At 30.4% G+C, this 20,555-nt stretch overlaps 1 protein-coding gene across 50 annotated transcripts in view; it reads left to right on the top strand.

Annotated features, from left to right (window-relative positions):
- The window catches only part of LOC121116051 (uncharacterized), a 222,217-nt gene that overhangs the window by 102,687 nt on the left and 98,975 nt on the right, over positions 1-20,555 (top strand). For 26 of the 50 annotated variants that reach the window (XR_005863752.2, XM_040710251.2, XM_071887972.1 and 23 more), the window contains 6 exons: positions 3,037-3,450; positions 8,037-9,282; positions 12,022-13,536; positions 16,869-17,106; positions 17,168-17,237; positions 19,644-19,862. Coding sequence is in view for 49 of the 50 variants with exons in the window: in XM_040710251.2 (XP_040566185.1) it covers positions 3,037-3,450; positions 8,037-9,282; positions 12,022-13,536; positions 16,869-17,106; positions 17,168-17,237; positions 19,644-19,862 (3,702 nt within the window). In the remaining variant the exon portion in view is untranslated. The remainder of the gene's footprint in view (positions 1-3,036; positions 3,451-8,036; positions 9,283-12,021; positions 13,537-16,868; positions 17,107-17,167; positions 17,238-19,643; positions 19,863-20,555) is intronic. The other 24 variants (XM_071887984.1, XM_071887981.1, XM_071887979.1 and 21 more) reach the window with 5 other exon arrangements.

Below are 20,555 nucleotides of genomic sequence, written 5' to 3'. Positions count from 1 at the left end.
ATAAACTATTTTTATTTATCTTGTAATAAAAAAACACACTGCTAAAAAGGACAGCATTTTTATTTGATTTTTATGCGATGTGTCTTTTTAAACGCCATTTATTAAAATATATTTACAACCTGTCTGGTTTCAATTACAAATTTTGCAACACCATAGAAGCTCAATTTTTCATATATTCCTTTTTATAAAAGTACAGCGTGGCTTTTTGAAACTGTTCCATAGTTTATTTAAAATTCGACAATTTTCTGTGAACCAAATGACAATGTTTTTTGATGAGTTATGTTTATAAAATAAAAATAACCTTCGAAATAGCCAATATTTACCTTGATATCCTTGTCCAAATACTTTGTTCAAGGTTTTTCAGGTGGGCTGCTAAGTTTTATCTAGGATTTTGTCACAAGATGACTTTAGAATGACCAAGAAGTTGTCTTTATTAGTTTAGAAAACTTCATTGCTCTTCCTCTCAACTAGTGCTGTATTAATCCTAATTTATTCGATTCAATCCAACCCAGTCTTAGGAATGGTCCTAGAAGTTCTTGAAGATGGTCGTATAAGTCCTTGGGCCCGTTCTTTAATACTGTCAGTCCTTCTGACTATGAGTACTAAAAAAATTAAGTTTATTTATATCATCAAGGACCGAACTTTATAAGTTTTAGGATTCATATGCAGGACAGAACTAGACCGGAACGAAATTGAACTGAACGGAATTGTAGTTTTCAATCCTAAATAAGGATGGACACATTAATCCCCTCAACCATTTGCTTCATAGAAAAATTATAAAGTTTAGATATGGGGAATAGGGAGGTCAACTGTTTTTATCTTTAAAGTGTTTTACAAATAGCAAGTTATAATTACACCACGATAGCACTTTTAAAGATGTATAAGCAAGCGATACATTGTATTGGAGGTAAACTTCGTTGTTTGAACAGGCTTTATGGAACTAAAACAATACACTGGTCTTTAAAACTTCCAAATTAACCTCTTGATTAATTTTAACATCGTTTGTACTCCGTTGTTTGATGATCATAGTTACTTTTTATTGTAGGTGAAGTAAAAAGTTCTGAGGGTTTTTTCACTTTATTTTGAAAATAAAAATATCATAGATAGGATTATCCGAATTAAATAATTCCAAACAATTTTCTGGCTAATATTCAGTTCTTGGACAATTGTATGTATAAGTGCTCACATACTGATACAACTCAACCATATCAATTATTTTATTGACATTTTCGACGTCCATATCACTAGAACAGAATCGTTGGAAGAACTACTTTGCTATTGTTGCATTCGATACTGTATTGGGTCGATAACGTGAATAAATTTCTTTGGCCGCCTGTTCTGCCTTTTCAGCTTAGTCGTAGTGATACTAAAGAATGTATTAAATTTCATCTTTTTTCTTCTTCTATTTTGGAACGCTATAAGACAAAACTGGCTTCACCAATCACAAAACTCTAAATGAACTTTTTTTTAAGTCTACTCTTAATCTTTGAGTATAATTTAAGATTTTTATATATAATGTATTAATCGTGAGATATAGCTCACTAAAGACATCTAGCGAAAAACGCTCAGAACTTTTTACTTAAGCTAATATTTCCTAAACTTTCAGCTTCCATGCCCCTCTTCTTGTCCATTTAAGGCAAAATAAGATTAAACAAACTTTGTTTACTTTGAAATAAGAAAGCATCAATAAACATACTCGCATATTCTATTTGTCATTTATAATGGGGGACCATTTTAAAAAGCCGCCTTGTATATTTTCTTTTCATACATGAACAAAATGAGAGTTCAACTGAGAGTTCTTCTTTTCCTTTCTAAAGTACTAATTAAACTACTTGAAAGGTTTTAAAGACTCTCTTTGAATCCTTGTAATTAAACTTTACGTTGTTGTAGATATATGATATTATTTGGTTACCTTTTTACCAATATTTACTTTTCCATATTCAACCAAAACTTTTAACTACATATATTAAAAATGATCGAGACATTCAATCAGAATCGTTGTGTTCTTTACATATTTTTTAATCAAATAAAAAAACTCTCTCCTTATTTATCTTTCTATCTATCTCTCTTTGCTATCTTATATATATCTCTCTCACTTGATTTTATCTAGTTTTTATCAATGTTTTATTTTAATTGCAAATCTCGTATGAACAGAAAGCTTTTTTTTCTCATATTTGTATTTTTGAATCTTTTTCGAATCTTTTTTTTTTTTAAATATTCAAATTATTTGACAATTTTATTCTGCTTTATACATATCATATAACTTTTTATGGAGTCTGGAAAAACAGAGTTACCAATTGATCAAATATATACCTATGTACATTTATAGCTAAGAATTAGACATGGGCTGATATACACATATTTTCATATCTAATATTTGATCCAACATCATGAAAAAATTAATTTCCTACTCAATATTCCGGTCCGATATTTGACCAATGATGAGTTGTATTGTATTTCTGGCTACATTTGTAATATTTTTTCACTCTTGGCTTCTTTTGTGTGCTAACATGCTCATATCCTAAGAAAATATTTTAAAAAACAAATAAAATTATTGATATTTGGCCATGGAACGGATAATATATCAATTCATTGATCCGTTGTGAAACATCTGACAAGATTAGTTATATATTAGAATATTTCGTGTCACTAGTTTGATAGCTCAAAAATAGTCCACAGAATAAAATGTAAAAATTTTGATCCCCTCCAAAAAAAAAAAAAAAAAAAATCTTTTTTTTTTGCTCATTTGAGATTAACAATGAAATATTAAATCTAAATACAAAATAATTTGTAAATAGCAGAAAAACTTGAAAAGGCCTGATGCATATACTCTCATATATCAAGATCTGATAAATCAGCCCACGTCTACTAGGAATGTACAGAATCTAACACACACAAAAAAATGACATTCATAAAAAAGAATCTGGTCTCTTTGTGGAATATTCACACATTTATTCGAATTTGAATCATCTCCTTCCAGTCACAGAAAACTTACTCACCAGACCTTTCTTTTTTGCTTTTTTGGTAATTTTCCAGAGATCCTCGAACGCAAATCCTGGTAAAGGATCACTATTCCCTTTTCAAACTCCTCCTACATCCACTTCCCCTCTTACCTCAGGGACCCCATTTATGAGGCGTCCTTCCTTCAGAGGTCCAAGACCTCCTCCTCTCCGGCCTCCTCGTAGCGTTTTAATTGCTGCAAATGCTACACGCATATTTTCTACATCCGTCAAAGATCGTTCCTCTTCCTTTCCCTTTAGTAACCTCAATCAAAACAAGTCACCACCCATCAACAGTCTAAATAGCAGCAACAATAATACTCCGTTCTTGGACACCAACCACACTACCACCACGAATACGGTACTTCATCGGAATGATAATAATAGTTCTAAGCACCCAACCTCTTCCTCCTCCATTGAGGATAACAAAATTAACAATCTAAATATATTGGTAATTATTTAATATATGTTTGAGCCAAAAGGGATCCTCCTCCATGTCTCAGTACTAATTGCGTTTGTGTGTGTGTGCGTTTATCTCTGTTTGTGGCAATAATTAATTAATTAATTATATATCGATGTAAAAAAACTACCAAATCGTGACCTACAAGAGTCAAATGGATCTTGTTTATTGTTCTTTCAAAATACTCTGCACCGATTTTTAATATCCTATATGTACATATTATTATCAAATCAACCTTTAAATGAGAGAGTTTTTTTTTCCTTCTACTTCTTCTTTTTTCTTCTTGAACAAGTCTTACATTTTTTTTTTTTCTACAACCCCATTAAATTTATATTTGTACAATTTGCATCTAGATATGCAAGATCGGCCCCTATTTGTGAACTTGTTAAATTGTGCATGGATTTGGCAACTTCACAAAAATTAACCTAAGAATCAATCTTCTCCAAAAGAGACGATAGATTCTTTATATATATACTAAACATCACAAATATTAATTTGCATGTATTTGATCAAGCACCAACTAGGTTGTATAAATTTTAATAATTTTTTACTTTTACAAACATTAATTATTAATCCATTTTTGGGACCCATTCTTCATCTCTCTTCAATATTCTATGTACCGTCCAACATCAATAGAAAATCCAAATTATTGTTCGGATATCCAAAATGGAACCATTTCATACAGATTCAAAAGGTTGCGTGATTGATAATAGAAACAATTATTCTTTCAAATTATTGATTTTAATATGATTTAAATTTGGTCACCAACTTAACATTTTATGGTCAAAGCTATTTAGTAAGTGGCGAAACCTTGTCTGTTAGAGTAGATTTATTGGCTACGTGAAATCTCCCCTCCCACAAGATGATACCATAGATGAAATTGGTTTATCATTTTCCCTCATAATGTATGCAATTTATTTTCTCTTCACAGAATTTACCTTATTAATTCAATTAAACTCATGGAGGTTCAAAAATTTTAGCGTCCAGTCCTAAATCTTAAGGACACGTCAAAATTGGACGTAAAATTTGACGGATAGAAAAACCTTTGTTAAGTGAATAATACTTCATAGATTTGACCCTATGGCGTCATCGGCTATCAATCTCGACTATCTCACTATATTACAATACTTTCCCTTGGAAAATAAAAAAGGCCCAAAAACATTTGAAATTAATAATAATAATAATAATTGGGAATTGTTCACGGGTTATCTGGAGCTTATTCGAAGTCCCCCGATCAACTTTTAGAACACAGATTATGAGTAAAGAGATACAAATATCAACAACTGACAACAAAATATACGGTATATTTACATATGTGACGGTGAGTCAACCCCTTGTCAAGGACCTAACTTTTCGTATATTCTTGCTCACAAAGCATATGCGACAACAAAAACACACCCAAGGTCACAGGAACTCACATTTAATGCAGCTACCGAATTTTTATGAGAGTAATATATATTTTGATTATGCATAAATTAAAAATAATACTAAATTAAATCTCAATTGTTATCCAAAGCAACTTTTCTTTAAGATTATTGAAACTAATTTCTTAAACAGGGCGTTTTAAAATTTAGGATCTTCTTAAGGATCCATATTAGGGACAGGACGGAACCAATATAAGTCCATATTAAGGACCCCTACAATTTTATTCACGTCGATCTTTTTATCCACTCGCAACCTCATCTGACATACAGAAAGAAATGTTTTGAAAATTCATATGGCGGTGTCATAATTATTATGAACAGATATTTAAATATCATTATTCTTGAAAAATAAATGTTTCATTCATTATGGATATTATTTACAATATATACTAAATTGAAGTACTTGATTGATATAAAGTAATATAAAAATCCTATATGTCACCCTTCTTGAGTTCATATTACCTAGAGTGAGTTGGTTTAAATCATACAAGGTTCAGGTATAGAGATAAAAAACATAAAGTTATGAACCGAAAACTAATGTGATTTCCTGCTTCAAAAAATTTACCCATGTATTTTATCCAAAGAATTTTTTGATTGGATCAACTCCTGAAAATTAATGCAAACAGCTGAAAGGAAAATACTCCACATCCTTGTTTATTTCAAAAAGCTCGACATGAGTTATATTGAAATATATGGAACGCCCATAGTGGACAAAAAAGTTGTCGCGTAGCCCACTATATTTGAGCAAATATTGATCATGTTATTGATTTCGCCACTTGGTTTATAGCTTTGCTTGATGTTATACAATATCTGTTATTTTCCCAGTAGCTTTTTGGATCACTAATACTATTGTAAAAATTATATTAGCGGCAGTATGAGTGGCTCCTCTTTTTTTGTGTATTTATTGTCTAAATATATCTATATATGTTATAATATAATACATAAATTATTGCCAAATAACACTGTGGCTGACTGGGTTTTCTTATATCATATATTCTTCTTAAAAAAACCATAATACTAAAACAAAGCATGCATTCCAAAATATCCACCCAACAACCAACCAACCAACCAACCATGTACATACAATGTAGGAATGCCAAATACGTAACGTAGTTATAACACATGAAACATCACAAATATAATTATGTACAAATTAATACCGTTCTTTCAGTATTCTGTATTCGCCTTACCTTCAACAAGTTTGTACCACAATTATATTCATTCTGATCAATATTTTTATTTATTTCCTAAACGGGTTTTTTTTCAGGCATTAAATATTTTCACATATTACATTTATATATTATGTTATAAATACATATATAAATATATCCCTTGTTAATTATGAAACTAAGTTGAATATATATATATATAAGACCCGACCGATGGGGATTTTAAGAACAACATCAAGTGTACATTTGGGTACATGCTCAATTATTATTTTAATACCGTCAATAAAAAGATAAAGCTTCTAGAATGTTCATTTAGTCGAAACAGACCATAATAAGAATCCCTGATAACTGTTAAAGACTTGAGAGTATCTCACTTTCACAGTGAGCATTATATATTTATAATAGTTAAAGGTAATTGATTATTTACCCTAGTCAAGAAAATTTTAACCTGTTTTTCCCATGGATGTAGATGGTGTGGCAAAAATTGCTTTCATCTCGAGATACATGAAAATTTCTGAAAATTCTATATTTGTGGCCTACAATGTGCCTTATTGAATAATATTTTGTACTACATTTACGTGATCTATTGTTATTTTGCCTTGAAATACGTAAATAAAATCTTATACATTTTGAAGGTACATCTTGTCAGATTCAATATATATCAAAGTTATTTCTGTATCTCATTTGTCACTTGGAGAAAATATTTTGTAAGTTAAAAGTACCAACAATAACGAAAGACGGACCCTATCAAAGAAATTTTTATAAATTATTCATGTTTGATTAAACTGAAGCACCTCTAAAACCTGATATTTAAAGAATTATTTAAGATTTGTTGCCCAAATTTTACTAATTGCTGGTTCAGATCGAAGTTGGACCGAATTAGTTCAAATTGTAACGGTCTCAGATTTCCAGACCGAAGCCCAACACTATTATTAACCTTTCAAAATATAATCAAACAAAAGACCAACTATGACCATTTGAACAGCTGTAAAAATTTGCTGACATCCCTACAGTAAGCAGTCAAGATTTTGCAAATATATTTTCTCCAACTCTTTTTCTAATCATGTTGAATTTATAGATTGAGTTTTATTTTATTATCCGTCGGTTTGTTGCATATGCAAGTATTTAGCTTTTAGACAAAAAAGGACATTTAAAAGTGATATCATTTTAGGGTGAGCAAATGTCCTCCTTTTCCTGGACATGTCTACTTTTTAAGTATCATTTGAAAACTTGTTGATAAATTTATGAAATTGCCGATTTTGGAAGGACAAATCGATATAGATTGACTGAAGAAAAATAGATATAACTAAAAGTCCAAATAAAATGTATAAAAAACCAGATTTGTAAATGTTTTTTGTTTTTTTTTCATTTAAGTGCTTTTTACAAATGTCACATCAACTACATTTGGAGTTTCAATGGTTATGTAATTAAAAGCTTTTTATCACATTGTGAATTTCAATTTTATTTTTTTATAAATTGGTTTCTTAAATTGGGAAACTATAGTATTGGTAATAATCTTAAGTTAACTTACCATTAATTTAAAACTGCCAAAATTGGCTGATTTAATCCCCCCGCAAATAAATCGGTCGGACCTTATACACATACCTATAAATTATTTAATTTTGGCATATAATATATATTTATATGTGTAAAGTTATAAACATACAATAATTAGTAGTAGAGAGGTTTAAGCAAAATAAAATAAATGTGATCATTTCGACTGACCAACATTCATGTTTTGGGGGATTGATATGACTAAAACAACCATTTGCGAATATCATAATTTCATTTTTCAGTGTTGTATCGTATAATATTCTACTTATATATATAAAATAATATTATAATTAATGGAATTTTTACAATTTGTTCGATGTTCTACGAGCCTTTTCAGTCAGTCAGTCAGTCACACGAATAGTCAAGCAGAGTCCTCCCATTATATAATGAACTATAAATATAAAATATTAACATACTATTTATTTTGTAGGATCCGTCTATGTATCCTCAACCACAACAACAGCAAATGCAACAGCCATTAAATCCACCACAGCAAATGCAACAGCAGCAGGATTTCAATCAGCAACAACATCAACAACATCCCAATAATCAAATGCTCTCAATGCAACAACAGATGCATAATTCATATGAAACAGAACCTATTGTGCCTAATAATCAAAATCCCCCTCAAATTGTTCAAGAACAAACCTTTAAACCCCAACCTCAAGCCCATGCTTCTTATCCCCAACAGCAACCCATTCCTCAACAACAACCTCACCAAACACAAATCCTTCCCCCAAATAATAATTTGAATAATCATAACAATTTTCCATCTCAACAACAAATGGATCCCCACATGCAGCAACAAAAACTCCAGCAATTTGGAATGATGCATGATCAGAATATGGGGATGGAACAAGGTCATTTGCAACAGCAACAACAGTCCTCGTATGTTGTTGATGATAATAGTGAGTATGATCGTAGAGGTAGTTTAGGTTCACTCCATAGAACAACGACTCAGGACTCGGTTTATTTGGATATATCTCGTAAAAAATTGGATAGCATGGCTGATGAATACTCTAAAATTAAGCAAGCATTACTTTCCGATCTTCTAGATGATGAGGAAGAAGAAGAAATTGAAGTAGAGGAAGAAGACGTTATAGAGAACCAACCTTCAGAGCCAATTCTTGCTCCAAAGGCTCAGGAAGAGGAGTTTAATGACGAAGATGAATTACTAGAAGAAGAAGAAACCAATGAGCAACAACTCATGGTTGAAGAAGAGATGAATCAATTTGAGCCTATTGAGATGAGTGAGGCACCTTTCATGGACGAGGATGAAGAAATCCTTATTTCTGAGAGCGAACTTCTTGATGAAGACAAATTTAGAAGTAACTTTGAGGGAATTTTAAATTTCCATGAGGATAAAACCAAATCTGATTCCTCAATATTAATAGACAAAACGAATAAAATGAGTAATGCAATACAAAAGCAAGATCCTCATCAATTGAGATTAATCTCTGGTCCTAAAGGGAACAATGAGAACGTCCATTATGGTGTTCTTGTGGATGTTCCATATCCTGTATCCCCAGAGGATGATGAATATGGATTTAAGAATGATCAGGGTCTGAGTCTTTCAGTAGGCTCTCTTGCGGGAGAAGTGTATACTATCCCTGAAGAACCTGAGGCCGAAGAGGGTAGTCCTACGGGAGGTGATGGAGTCTCAAGAAAGAGAGGAGGTAAGGGAACAAGTGGGAATAACAGGCAGCAGCTGTCTTACTCCCTATCACTTCTCCTCCTTCTCTAATTCAAAGAAATGCATTCTGAAATTTAAATAAAAAATGAGTTGATAATAATTATAAAATTAATTAATCCCTCATTTGAATAAAAATCACGTGCTTAAATTAATAATAATATGTCACTGAGGAATTATTTATATGCATTTACTTGTAATAATTATTATTACGTTTATAAGGAGTATTTGAATTAGTATGAGTTGATTCATTATAATAACTTACTTGGGGCTCTACTATTTGATGGGTTCATCTTTATACATTTTTTTTGTCCATGTCCAACATTTTGTTTTCTCTGTTTTCTCTTCAAAGATTATGGCATGATTTTTTTCAAATTGGCCAAAGTATCTCTTTCATTTAGCTTTATAAATCTCTCTTTATTCTTCTACATTATTTGTAATATACTGTCCATATTTTTTGCTAAAAATACTTAGATCCGAGCATTAACAACTACAATTTTTTCTAAGTAATTCTAGATCAGTAATAAACGTTTTTGATGCTCATAAAAACGAATTTTATCTTTTAGAACAAAATATTATATCGTTCAAATGTATATATAAATACACTTTTTTCTATTTAGGTAATATATAATTAATTAGATATGGATATGATGTCTGATAATGATTATTTTATTACTTTAATAAATACTTACTATTTATGAATTTTGCTAATAATTTTTATTTTTTAATGAAATTTAAGGGACGAGGAAGCTTTGTTTAATTTAAGTCAATTTTCCTCTTCCTTTGAAACTCAATTTCCTTTTAAAAGATGACATTTACTATTATAGTCTCTTAAAAGGTTTTACGTAGAACTTGTATGATTATTAACGTATATTTATACATAAATATCTCAGAGACATAAATTAAATATTACTATTTAAACGGTAAGAAGGTAACATAAGTTTTAAATAAACGCAACTTTGTTATAAACTATAAAAACACGCAACCTTTCATTTTTATTCTAAAATAGAGTCTCAGATATATTTATTAATTAATAAATAATACATTATACATTATTTAATTAATTTGTAAAAGGTAGTAAAATAATGCCTTTGTATTTATAGATTTTTTTGCATACTATTTATCTTCAAAATATATTTTATGACTGTTTGAGAATTCTATGCTTATAATATCAACAAAACAATTCCCAAAATGGTATGTATATGTATTTGAGACATACAATACAGCCATTTTTGTATATCTTTTTTTGCACAAATATTACTAATAATACTTGAACACATTTTTATCAAGCTTCTAAATATTTTTTTCTACTAAAAAATAATAAACTGTATTTAATATGCATATAATATTAGAGGATTTGACTAGATACTTTTTAGTTTAGGAATATGCCAATTTTTGAAATCATAAATTTATTCGTGGATGAACACGTTATATAGTAGACCCTCAATTAATATTATTACTAATGAAGGAAATAATTCCATTCTGAATAAGATTTTTTTATTTATTTAAAAAAAAAAACTTATTATAACCCTTGAATTTGATTGTAAAATAAAAACCTATTCATATTTCATCTATTATATTATAAAATTGCTATATCATTAAAAGAGATTGAATAACATTTAAGCACATCAGTTACCACTAATACATATTTTTATTCCTACCTTATTAGAGTACTATATATAATTCTGATAATGGTTAATTATTAGATAACGATATTCCTCTAAAAAAAAACAAAGAAGAATAATTAAATCAAATAGAAAACTTAGCGTTAAATTAAAGTTTTACAAAAACACCACTCTGTTAATTGTTGTCGTTGTAGATGTTTCGTACATAAATGTATGTATTTATTAATGTTTCTAATTGCATGACTAAGTAGGAAGTAAATGTATGTATGTATAGCCGGATTCGAACCCAAAGTTAAAGAGTATCCACGTCTACTTATTATTATTAAATATTTAAAACATGGAGAAGGCTAATATTATTATTTTCATTAGAGAATATTCATATTAATCCAATTCAAATGTCATAATTAATTAATTAACTGTAAAGGTGAGTTCCCTACTCATTACTTTCATCAATCATGAGACTCCATTACCATTTACCTCTCCAAGATAACACATATATACATTAAACCTATTGTTTAAGAAAAAAAGTGACGAGTCCAAAAACTATCTAAGTAAGAAAAAGAATCTGAATGATGTTTGCATCTTTTTCTTTAAAAAAAAATATTTACACACGTCAAATTTTGGATTTACTCCTCGTTTAAATTAACCAAATATAATAATGATACAAAAAAATATATAATAAGCATGATTTTAGCATCAAGCACTATTTGTGAGCATGAACTGTGTTTAAAAGAATGGACAAATGACTATTTCATATACATCCGCTGTATTAAGGTATTTATTAACACATAAGGTCACTAGTAATATTTTATTTTATTATTTAATAACTATCTTTATCTTTAAGTTACTTTTCTAATTATTTCTTTCTGTTTTGTTTTTCATTTGATTTAATATGTATTACTTATAGTTAATAATATGGGCTTATAAATTATTTTTCTGACTGATGTGCTTCGATGTATATTTGGGATTCCCTTTGAAACCATAGCTCAAAAAATGAGATGAAACGTAAAAATAATAAAAATTCAAGAGTTATTCCTATCACCTATAAAAAATGATTTCATGACACTTACCCATGTATATTTTTACAACAATCCCTTCAGGATCACAACCACCACCACCTACACAGCACTACAAGGTCATTGAACCAAATAAACCTCATGTTGAACCCAAAAAGCCGAAATCTCCAAAAGTAGTAGCTCAAAAAGCTAGAGGAGTAATTACAGGAGGAATATCTTCGAAAAAACCACTCCCAAAAACATCTTCGCCAAAGAAAACTGCAATGAAAACACCTGTTGCAAGTATGTCTGAAGTGGACAGGCGCGTTCTCATGAAGAGCCCTGTGACTGTGAGGACCTCCAAAGTGAATGTAATAGAGGACGAGGAGGAGGATGATGTCCCTCTTGTTGATATGGATGATTTGGAGGATGAGTCTATTCGCTCTGAAACACGTGCTCCTGTTGATGGTGATCGACTTTTTTCTAGTGCGTTGAATAGTACGGGCATGCATAATGCTCTTTATGATATGGGTGGGTTCTCCTCTGTTTCGACTTCGGCCTCGGAATTAAGAGAAAAACAACAATATTCCAGCTCCGTCGTATCCCAAAACTCATATCGACAAACATTTAAATCTCCTGTAAACGCTCAGGCTTGGTTAAAAGACAAGGAAGAGGACTTGGACAGAAGAGAAGTAAATTTGGATATAGAGAGAGGGAGACGTGAGCTGGAGAGAGATAGACGAGAACTAGAAAAGGATAGAAAGATGTTGGAAGATTTTGAGCGGAAGAGACGAGAAAGAGATTTGGATATGGAGCGAGAAAAACTGGATATTGAACGAGAACATTTCCGTCGTGAGCAGATCGTAGCTGAAAAGAGGGAAAAAGAACGAAGGGATTTAATTGAAAGAGAAAAAATTGAGACTTTAGAGCATGAGAGAAGAGAAATGGAGGCTCGATTAGAGGAAGAGACAATACGACGAGAGCAGGCACTCATCAAGCGTGAACAAGAAATCATGCTTCGAGAGCAGAGTGAGTGTCAAAGAGCTCTTGAATTGGAAAGAATTGAATTAGAGCATCAGCAACAAGTTATTTTTGAGCAAGAGCAGAGACGACATCTTGAGGATAAAGAAGCTGAAATTGAGCAAGAAAGGAGAGAAAAAGAGGAGGCTCAAGTCAAACAAAAACTCATTCAACAAAAAAAGTTACTTCAACAACAACATCAGCAAAAGAAACAACAACAGCAGTTGCTCCTTCAAGAGCAACAACAACAAAAGCTCATTGCACAAAAGAAGCAAGAACAGCTACTGCGGCAACAGCAACAACAACACAATTTAAAGCAGGAGCAATTGATCAAGCAGCAACAACAATTAAAACAGCAAAAACTCTCCGCCAAAAATCCTCAACAGCCCTTGAGACAGCATCAAGCTAAAGATCAAAAGTTAACAGGGCAACAACAGCTTCTATCTAAACAACAACAATTACACAATCAACAACAGCAACATCTTCAACAGCAGACACAACAACAACTGCAATTAAAATCCGCCAAAGAGAATCTTCGTACGGCAAATAAAGTATATCAAAAAGAGCGTCAGAAAAAGCCTAATAGTCAGAATTCAAAGGGTAAGTAGTTAGTAACTAGCCCTTACTCTCTATATCTCTCTTTCTCTTGATGATCCTTGTATTCTTTTCTTTTTTGTTATTCTTTCTGTTTATTATTTATTTAGTTTTATAAGATTTTATTTATTTTCTTCATCTCTTGATCATATCAACATCTTCCTAATATTCTTCTTTCTTCACAAAGATTTAAATTGAGTAAACAAAATGAGTATATTCTTTCTTTTTTTGGAAGGTACCTTCCTTCTTTATATATATATATACCTTAAGATGCCCCTTTCATTTTGTATGTACATATATATATATAGTAGACTGGCTTTTAAAATTGGGTCTTTTGAAATATTGAGGAGATCCAAAAATATTATTATTGTTCAAAAGAAAAAATGCATAGTTTGAGCCATGTTTATCAATGTATAGTCGAAGTTGCTTAAATCCCTTGATATATTTGAGTGAGCACTTATGTAACCAACTAATTAACTCATATATTTCTATATGTCTATTCATATAAAAGAAATATACAAAACTGTTTTTTTATTAATTACAAACATCTCTATTTGGAGATTAAATCGCTAATCTTAAGTAAGAATTCTATTTTGTTTCTATAAATTTTGCGTAAAATCTAAACATAGATCAATATGGCTTTGAATTTATATTTTTTAGACAATGCAACATTTTGAAGAATCAATTTTAAGTACCAGTAAAATCTAAACCCATCATAATACCTAAGTACATATATACAATCGAGAAAATAAGTATTTGACCCCTTTCCAATTTGGTCAGTTTGCCCACTGATACAGATTTTTTTTTGGAAGACTCATCCACTACAGATTTTTAGTATCCTTCCCTCTATGGAAGAAGATTGCTTCCCAAACATTTTGAGTAGAATAGAGCACTTTGGTATTCAACTTTTTTCTAATTTCGATTAAAGGTAGTGGGGAAATATTTATGATATGGTATGAAAATTACCAATGCAAAATTGCATTGTACTACAAGGTAATCTGTAGATTGCACATCTCAAACTAATTATGAAAAACGACAAAAACTCTTTAGCAAGATATTGAAAAGACATTTTTAGCCATTTTGCAGAAAATAATTTTGATAGGCAATTTTCTAATCTATACAAAGTATAAATAACTTTTTTTTTTAAATTATCTTTTTGAGCAAAACTAGAGAAAAAAGGTTAGGGAAATTTGATGATCTGCGTATAGCGCGCATCTTTTTTTTTTTTTTTCCCCTACATTTTCAGAAAGGAAAGATCAATTTTTTCTTGTTATTCTCTCTTTTTGCTCTATAGGGTAGCTTTAGAAAAAACTTTAATTATCTTTTTCATAGGTTCGAATAATGTCTATGATCATTAATTAATGTAAAATAAGGATAAATGTTGTATTTTATTATTCAATGATGAAATAAAGAACTTTTGTCTCCTTTCAAACTTTGAACTAGATGTGCTAACTCAAAATGTGAATATAGGAAAATGAAAATTTGCATGGGCTATTTCCCTACCAAATCCCCACTTTTTCGAACTAGCATAATGAAATTCGAAAAAGTTGAAAAACAAACCGGCCGACTCTATATCATCCCTTGGATGCGGTAAAGTCGTCCTTTCTCCTTAGCATGTTAAAAACCACACAAAAAAAGAGAATATTTATATATAATAATACAGTCGGGATGGTGTTTTTGGGGTTATATCCATCATTTATCTTCCGCCGTGTCCTATTTTTTATAAATATAATATATCAAAAAATTAAAAAAGAGTTACCGTTATTAAAATTTTAGACCGTTCTCTTCTTTGTCAGTGGGCACACATACAAAATCGTCAAGAGATCACATACTTTTTTTCTCCACACTATATATACTATACAAGTGGATTATATATACGTCTATCTTCAATACGAAACTGTCACAAACATTACTTTCGATATTCATCCACCTATTTAGTATCTTTATTTGAATGTTTTGTTTTTATAGAAAAAAATATTATACTTATAATTTGATGCATAATAATAATTTCACTAATTAATCGAATAACGCAGGAGTAAGTAAATCATTTGCCGTGTGTATGTGTGTTAATTAGATTGATTGACCAGACCTAATTATGCTCATATAACTAAGACTCCATATACATAATTACTGCCAACTGGAAATGGAAGAAATTCAATTGAGAGAAATGTTGATGATGTAACTGTATACAAGAAAATGATAACAAATAACAATGAGTCTTATTACACATAATCAAATTGGAGATAAATATATTCAAACCAGCCATGAACATCTGAGTCTAACCAACTATGACATTCATTATGAAATAATTTGTTTTTGTATCCAAGGACAGGGACTACCAGAGCCATTTTTTAAATTCAGAAATATTTTGGTGACCATGCGTTCCTTTTTTTTCTTTTCCGGAGACTACCCCCCCTCCTTATTGGTCACATAAAGTTCTACCCGATTAGGTTAACTTAGACATATAATTTGAATATCTTCAAGTCATTATAGATATCCTTCTCCAGGAGCAACTGGCATTCGAACTTATAACATTTCCCTAGTGCGTTGTCTACTAATCTATTCGCCCGTCCAATATTTTTTTTAATAAAAGTACCAACTGTTTGGTTTTTTGTGGGTTAAGTCAATTTTCAATCGGCTTAAAATAATGATCACATTACAATTAAGGAACATATTGCTTATACAAGAATCACAATTGATTTATATTTAAAGTATTGTTTAATTTTATTAATGTCCATATATATTGAACCTATCATAAACGAAGGTGAAAAAATACAGAAATCTAAAAGATTTTACTCATAACTATTATTTTTATATAGTCAAAAACCATATTCATAAGTGAACATTTTCATTTATGATTTTCAGATGAGTTATATTCGTCACCTTCAGGCATTTAAGTGCATACTAAATTTTATAGCTTGTTATAGAATAAATATGTATTTTTAAGATTATTCAAAAAGTGTTTCAACAAATTTGCAATTATATAATAAAAATCATAGTGAAGTCTTTGAAAATTGGGATATAGTTTCACTAAATTATTTGAAGTACTTAGAAAACTGACTGAGAATAATTTATGTGAAAATAAGATGCAATGTAAGAAAATGTTACTTTTTTGACAGGTTGTCTTTAAAGGTTTAACTGTATTTTCCCCCTGAACCACTAAAACCCATTTAATTATCAGGCTACGTGTCTTCTTTAAAAAAAAAAATCAAAATATGGTCATCGAAATAACATATTTGTTTGTAGCATTGGCAATACATAATGAATCTGTTACTGTCCTTGGACTTTATGAGTGAACCAGATAAGAAATATGCAGCTTATTGTTTCCCTTTTTATAGGCTTGATGAATAGCAATGAAGGCTGTGGTGGATATGGGGGAAACTTTAACAACGAATCAGATGAGATACACACGATGGATTACGATAATCGAGAGCCATTGGAAGATTTTAATATATACGCCACTAGTGCCAAAGATGACTTTTATAACGCTCAAGCTCCATCCATGCATCGACAAGTCAACACCTACGTCGTCGACAAACCGTCCAAGTACAACGGAAATCCCCATCATAGTTCAAAGTAAATATCATTGCAATTATTATATCATTATCTCCTCTAATGTTGCTCCAATCCTTTTTAGTCGTCCTTCATCACCTTCCACTGGATATTCAACGGGTAAAAGAGTTGAATTAAACATCATGGATAGACAGGTAATTTGTTTTTGACATTTCCAATATCCACCAAATTATATCAAGTCAAGACGAAGGGAGATATACAAATAATCAAAATTCAATCAATCTATAAATTAGAATAGATCATCAACACTTTTTTTTTTAATATCATATATTTTTCCTATTATATAATTATGAATAGACAATGTAATGTATTTATCATAGAAAAACTTCTTAAAAAAATGTATTATTAGACTTAGAATTGCTTGTTAACATCGTTTAGAAGAGTATGCACATTATTAAGTATCTTAGTCTTAATAGCAGTAGTATTCTGGGCGTATGGGGTTTATTTAATATTATAATCATTATTAAAAATAATTGAGACATACCAATTCTTAGATTATTCTATTCAATATATATTTTACAGCATGGAAACGGGATTTCATTGCGTTGTTATGTTTTGAACAGTACGTAAAGTGAGCTCAACTTCTTATGTAAAAGATTCGATAGTTCACGAATAATTAGTAATTTAATTTAACCAAGTGTATTTATTAATATTAATATCATGTGCTGTAGATGACGTAATATGTAAACACAGTCCCTTACTAAAAAGAGCTTTCTTCCCATTTTTATAGATGGTGGTACTTATATTTATTATGAAATTATCATGTATCCCTTTGCCCATCAGAGCTGCCCCCTATTAGAGAGTCTGCAAACTACTTATATCAGTGTGTTTGTATTGCTTAGTTAATATGTTCATCATGATTTTAGACCTCGGTGCATTCATTTAAGTACACAAAAGAGTCATAATAACTAAGTAATGCAGTATGAATAATCATTGGGATCCATCATTATCATGAAAATGATGGTCATTATTCTTTGTATTTGCTCCTCATTTTGGTCACGGCGTGGTTAATCTACTACTACTAAACCCTCTGGTTATCAATCTAACATTATTTACATAGAGATAGAACTTTTCTTCAGTTCCCTGCTCCATCTATCATTAAGGGAATTGTGTATGTTGTTTTTTTACACTCATAGTTAAAGTAATAATAATATCTTTAAGAAAGTCAGAAAGCATTCATTGAAGGGCACTATGGAATACAATTTTCTTCTTTCATGTATATAATATATCAGCAGTATGTCTCCATTTTGTTGTTGTTGTTTCCTCCTATTTTTCTTCCACTTTTTTCCTCCTTCTTATTTTATTGTTATTATTATTCTCTTCTTGTTGTTGAGTCCATCCCTAACAGATCCCTTTCATATATCCTTAGATACACATGGGTTGCGCTTGAATAATATTATTTAGTAGTTACGACATGTAATATGAATTGTAAGTACATGATTGTTAGATGTAGATTTTTAATAGTTAGTATAATGGCATATTATACCTAAATGCAACAAGTTCATTTTTTTCCCCTTCCTTCCTTTTTTATTATTTTTTTTTAAATTTTCCCTCTCTTTTTATTTTTTTCTCCTTTTTTATTATGCTTTTTCGTTTAATTACTACTTTCTTCTTCTTTTTTATTAACTATTTTTTTGCATATTTTAATTTTATTTTGTCAAAAAAAAAGTTTAAATGTAATCATATGTTTAGTTATATATTTTGATTGCAAAAGAAGTGATAGTCTCTCAGAGAAAGAACTAGACAGACAGACTAAAAAATCCATTTTTTTTCTCTCTCTCTCTTTGAAAGAATATTACTTAGATTTGTAACCTGTAGACGAGTGGTTCTCAAACTTTTTAAAGATAAAGAAATCATAATTTAAAGAGCTAAGACTCCATATTATAATTTTTTTTTTTTTTTGCATATATCACTTATTATTTCTTGGCCTTTTTTTTTTTTGTTCTCACAAGAAGTGTTTTAAATATTTTCCTTGTTTTTGTAAGTAAATTTGCACATCCTCAACTCAACTATGTATTTTGTGATCTTCAAACCTAACATTGATAAATCCCTTTCTAAATAAAAAGGTTTCGTCACTTGAAACGTTGCTGGGTAAAAGGAATTAAAGTACGATTTTTTATTGTAATTCCTGGGAGCAAGGCATTTATTTTTCGAAGCAATTCCTCTCCAACAAACAAATAAGCTTTCAAGTCACGACACCTCTTCATTTTGAAAGTGATATATAGTTTTTGAGGTTTGAAGATCAAAAGATGCACATTTTTACAAGCTAATTAACGATTGGAATATTCATAAGGAGTATGCTTACAAGCGTTATAAATATGCCAATTCACCTTCTAAGTTTTAGAACCACTAACTGTTGGACTAATAAAAAATACAGAAACATGACCTAAGCCTCTTTTCTCAAAGTCTCCCTTCAGCTTTTTTATTTAAGATCACTAACTATCACCATTTTTGCCCATTTCCTTGATCATCATTTAATATTTTTTCTTCAACCCTCTTTCTTTCGCCTTATTTTTATGATTCTATTTCCTTGACTGTAGCAGCAACAGCAACATCGAGCCGAAGAGATACTTCAAAGAGAAAAGGAGTTTATCGAGAAAGAGCGTGTCAAATTATCTCGTGAAAGAGAACTTGCTTTTGAGAAAGAGAGAGAATATGACAGGGAATTGATGAAAATGAAGGAACGAGAACGGGCTCGAGCCCTTCTGGAATCCAGTCCGTCCAGGCCATCCACCAAATATCGAAGCAGCAGTCATAAGGTATGTTTTCTCGCAAGACCCTTCTGAATGCCCAGATCTGACTCTTTCTTATGTATAAAAAACAAACAAACAATCTTTCCCTTCTTGGTGATGAACAAAAAAAACTTGGTTTTTTTTACCACTCATTATTAACACATTTGTTAATATGAAACATCTGTTGAGAGAATTTGTGTCTCCCTACCTTTTATTTCCTTTTGTGGGGGCCAAGAAATGTTTGCATGCCTCAAAGAGAACACCGTTCTTTTTCTACACAAATAATATATGTATTAAAAAAGTTATGACCCTTTATAATCACAAAAATTAATCGTTTTTAATATATGTGGGCATATATCTACATTTATTGAATGCAAATTATATTTTAATAAGTATATCCCCATATATAAGAAAATGATGAAAAAAGGAAGAATAAAAAATAAATGAGGATTTTTTCCCCTTCCTTTCATGAATACCAATTAAAATTCGTCAAGTTTCAGATTTTCAATATTTTTTTTACATATTTATTATTCATTTTGTAGATATTTCTTATTTTATTTTTTTAAGCCTTTTGTTTGAGAAGTATCCCCCCCCCACCACCACCATCTTCTTCAGCAATGAGAGCTTAGTGTTATTTTTCATGTTGAGGAGATTATTTGTTTGACAGACTCATGCAGGAAAATGAAGAGGGTATGCTCCTAGCATATTAATTTCCTTTCT

This window comes from Lepeophtheirus salmonis, chromosome 4 (assembly GCF_016086655.4).
Source record: "Lepeophtheirus salmonis chromosome 4, UVic_Lsal_1.4, whole genome shotgun sequence".
In the NCBI taxonomy this organism is placed as follows: domain Eukaryota; kingdom Metazoa; phylum Arthropoda; class Copepoda; order Siphonostomatoida; family Caligidae; genus Lepeophtheirus; species Lepeophtheirus salmonis.
Note: the sequence above shows the minus strand (reverse complement) of the source record. Positions and strands in the feature narration are given on the sequence as shown.